General features: G+C 28.2%; 1 protein-coding gene across 4 annotated transcripts in view; it reads left to right on the forward strand.

The window, feature by feature from the left end:
- The window catches only part of LOC106677800 (putative serine protease K12H4.7), an 18,728-nt gene that overhangs the window by 5,442 nt on the left and 9,930 nt on the right, over positions 1-3,356 (forward strand). For all 4 annotated transcript variants that reach the window (XM_067050613.1, XM_014415933.3, XM_014415931.3 and 1 more), the window contains exons 4-5: positions 2,311-2,546; positions 3,038-3,173. In XM_067050613.1, the coding sequence (XP_066906714.1) occupies positions 2,311-2,546; positions 3,038-3,173 (372 nt within the window). The remainder of the gene's footprint in view (positions 1-2,310; positions 2,547-3,037; positions 3,174-3,356) is intronic.

Consider the following 3,356-nt stretch of genomic DNA (forward strand, 5'->3'; position numbering starts at 1 on the left):
ATTAAATTTTTTATTTTACTCATGCATTTTGTTACTTCTTCTTGTGTTTTTTTAATAGGTTTTCTCCTAACTCATTCGCATTTCTAAATAATTATTTGAATATTGACTAAAGCAAGAATAACTCTATAGGATACATACCGGTACTCTAAAAACATTGTATCCCATAAGAAACTTGAAATGCCGAATGAAAATTAATTTTTTTTTTATTGTAGTTTTCGACAATACCACTAGACCAAATTATTATGTTGTGGTATTCATTATCATTATTATAATTATTTCTCTTTGTATTTTTATACTCTTTATTTACTTTTACTTATTATTTGTTACTTCTTTTACAATCATTGTTATTATATCCTATATTGTATTAAATATTTTTACGTAGGTGTACGTACGTACCTACGTATATTTTCTTCAGTATATACTCGTATTTTTTTTTTTTTACTGCAACCCTGACCATCTTCTTATATTTAAAAAAATTAATTGATTTACACAAATTAAATTTATAAAAACTGATAATAATACAAAGTATGTTTGTGATAGGCTTAATCAATGGTAAGTGCCACTAATCATGAAACTGTTAGTCTAATTAAACCATCTTAAAAACCATTAATCAACAATTTTTAAAATTAGTTATAAATACTGGAAGATTATTGATTGACCGTGTGTATAGATGAATGGAATATGGTCCAGGTGCGGTAAAAAAAAACTCAAATAGTAGATAATTATACTATTTTATTGAGCCAATGTTTCGCCCCACATTGCAGGGCTTCGTCTGGGCTGTTTTGATGGCAGTCAAAAACAAAGTGCTATTTGCTAAGTGGCTCAATAACATAGTATAATTATCTACTATTTGAGTTTTTTTTTACCGCACCCAGACCATATTCCATTCATCATTAGTTATAAATAGTGTGTAATATAAATAAACCAAGTTATTGCTCCCATTACTTGTTGGTCTTATTATTTCATCTTCATTGTGTTGGATGCTTCATCTTTTCTCAAATCATTTGGCTCTTTTATTGAAATAGAATTCAATAAAACATCTCAGTGAAATTGGAAGACTGGTGAGTTAAATAATTAACACTCCTGATGACTTATAGAAGCTAAGAAAAATTTTAATGGAGTCCTAAGAGGATAATGATATGTACATTTCTTGCATAATAAAATGTACCAAGCCGTACTTGAATGTCTAAGGCAGTTATTCAAGCCAGAGTATCTGATTTTAATTTTAATTTGGCAATTAAAATATGTGGAGGATGCTCTGTGAATCCTCTTTGTCAGTTGCTATTGCTCTTCTGTTGTAGATTCCAAAGATGGATCTCTAATCCCATCCGTTGCTATTCCATCAATCCACCAGGGCCGAGGTCTTCTTCCCTCTGTTGGTTCCACAAGCCTTTTCGTTAAGGATTCTTTAAGGAAATTGCCTCATTCTGACTATATGGGCCATCCACCCAAGATTTTTATCACCCTTAGATTTTATATTTCAAAAAAGTTAATGAATGCACTTAGTTTGTAATTATTCTTTTACCTTTTAGTGTTAATTTTCTGCCTCTGAATTCTCTGAAATGTTTCCCTAGGTTTGGAATAAGTTTATTGCTCCTTTGAATTGTAATTGTAATTAATGTATTATTATAATTGTTTCATAAGGGAGTGGGTGTATGAAATACAACAGAAGCTATGATTAAAATCTCAAATGACTTACATATAGTTAATCAAGATTTATTAAAATCATTTGTGATTAGGATCATTCCCATACTTTTTTTTAGCCATTATTCAACTAATGCTGTAAGTAGTATAAACATCGACATATTAGTATTCTTTTTTGTAACAACAATTATGTCTGTTAGACTATATTCGACAATAGTAGTTTTCATGCCTTTATCTATGACAATGGTAAACCTGATTTGTCAGTTTTGAATTTCACCACATGCTTGAGTTTAATTGGTACAAGTTTAATTTTTTCTAAGCCTATTACTGCCTTCAAATTAAAACATAAGAGCTGTTACCTCCTTGATTTTTCTGTTCAACTTCTTGTTAGTTTTCTTCTGAAAGGTATTAAATATCTAGATTCTAAAAGAAATTACTAAATAATTAACTAAGTAATAATAATAGTAATTGATCTTTTAATAAGTTTAAAGTTTTGGAATAGGTTAGGTACAAGATTTGTTTGACAGTTTTTTTTTTTTCTATTTGTAGAAAGAAATTTTAATTGAATGAATTTTAAGAGAAGTTTTTGGTCATAGTTGGGATTCAGACTGCAGTTATATCTTTAACATTAATCGTGATTTATTTCTTTTCTTTATATTTTTCTAGTAACAAGAGTGTGGAAAGCTTAGAATATCTTAATAGTGAACAAGCACTTGGAGATCTGGCAGAATTTATTGGTTCTATGAACAAGAAGTATGATCTTGAAGCTGGAAATAAGTGGATTGCCTTTGGTGGCAGTTATCCAGGTTCGCTAGCAGCTTGGGTCAGGTACAAATACCCCCATCTTGTTCATGCTTCAATTTCATCTAGTGGCCCTCTCCTTGCCAAGGCTGATTTCAAAGGTAAGTTGCTAATTTTATTTCATATTTTTAATGTGGTTCAAAAAATTAAACTTGCCTGAACCAACTGTAAGTTTTCCATTGATTGGTAAAATTAAATTTAACTTAAGCATTTAAATTTCAACAGTGTTTTACTAAAACAAAAATACTGTATTAATATTAATAAATAATAAAATTCAATGAAATAAATATACATGAGAAAAATGATATGAAAGAAAAATTAAACGTACTCTTCTCTTGAAATGTGTTTCAATGCTAAAATATTTGGTCTGAAGTAGTATGAGTGAACTAGAAAATTTAATTGAACACAGACATTAGAATTATATAGTTCATTTCCAGAAATTGTAGTCTATTTAATCGTTTTTCATCAATCAAAACAGTGTACAGATGTGCTTTTTTAAAAAATAAATTACTTTGGTAGTCAGTACTAAACTAACTGAGGTTTATTTTAAATTAAAAGTTAATTTAGTTATAAATACAATTTATTTTTCTAGAATACAATGAAGTTGTGAAGGCCTCTTTAAATTTCTTTGATAAAGATTGTATAAGTCCTGTTAAATTGGCTAATAAACATTTGACAAAGCTGTTTCAAGATCCTTCTGGTGGGTCTATTTTAACTAAGATGTTCAGGTAAAAATATTTTAATAAAAGTATTTTTGTTTTTTTTACTTATTTACTGGATATTGATAGGATTATTTATGATTCATTAATAATTCAGAATAAATATTCCTAATTATCTAAAAATTGTACTAAAACTAATTTAATTTTGTATGTGTAAGGTTCTCTTAACTTCTAGATTTATGTCTAAAATAA

This window comes from Halyomorpha halys, unplaced genomic scaffold, assembly GCF_000696795.3.
Source record: "Halyomorpha halys isolate HHAL.00 unplaced genomic scaffold, Hhal_1.1 Scaffold108.1, whole genome shotgun sequence".
Classification (NCBI taxonomy): domain Eukaryota; kingdom Metazoa; phylum Arthropoda; class Insecta; order Hemiptera; family Pentatomidae; genus Halyomorpha; species Halyomorpha halys.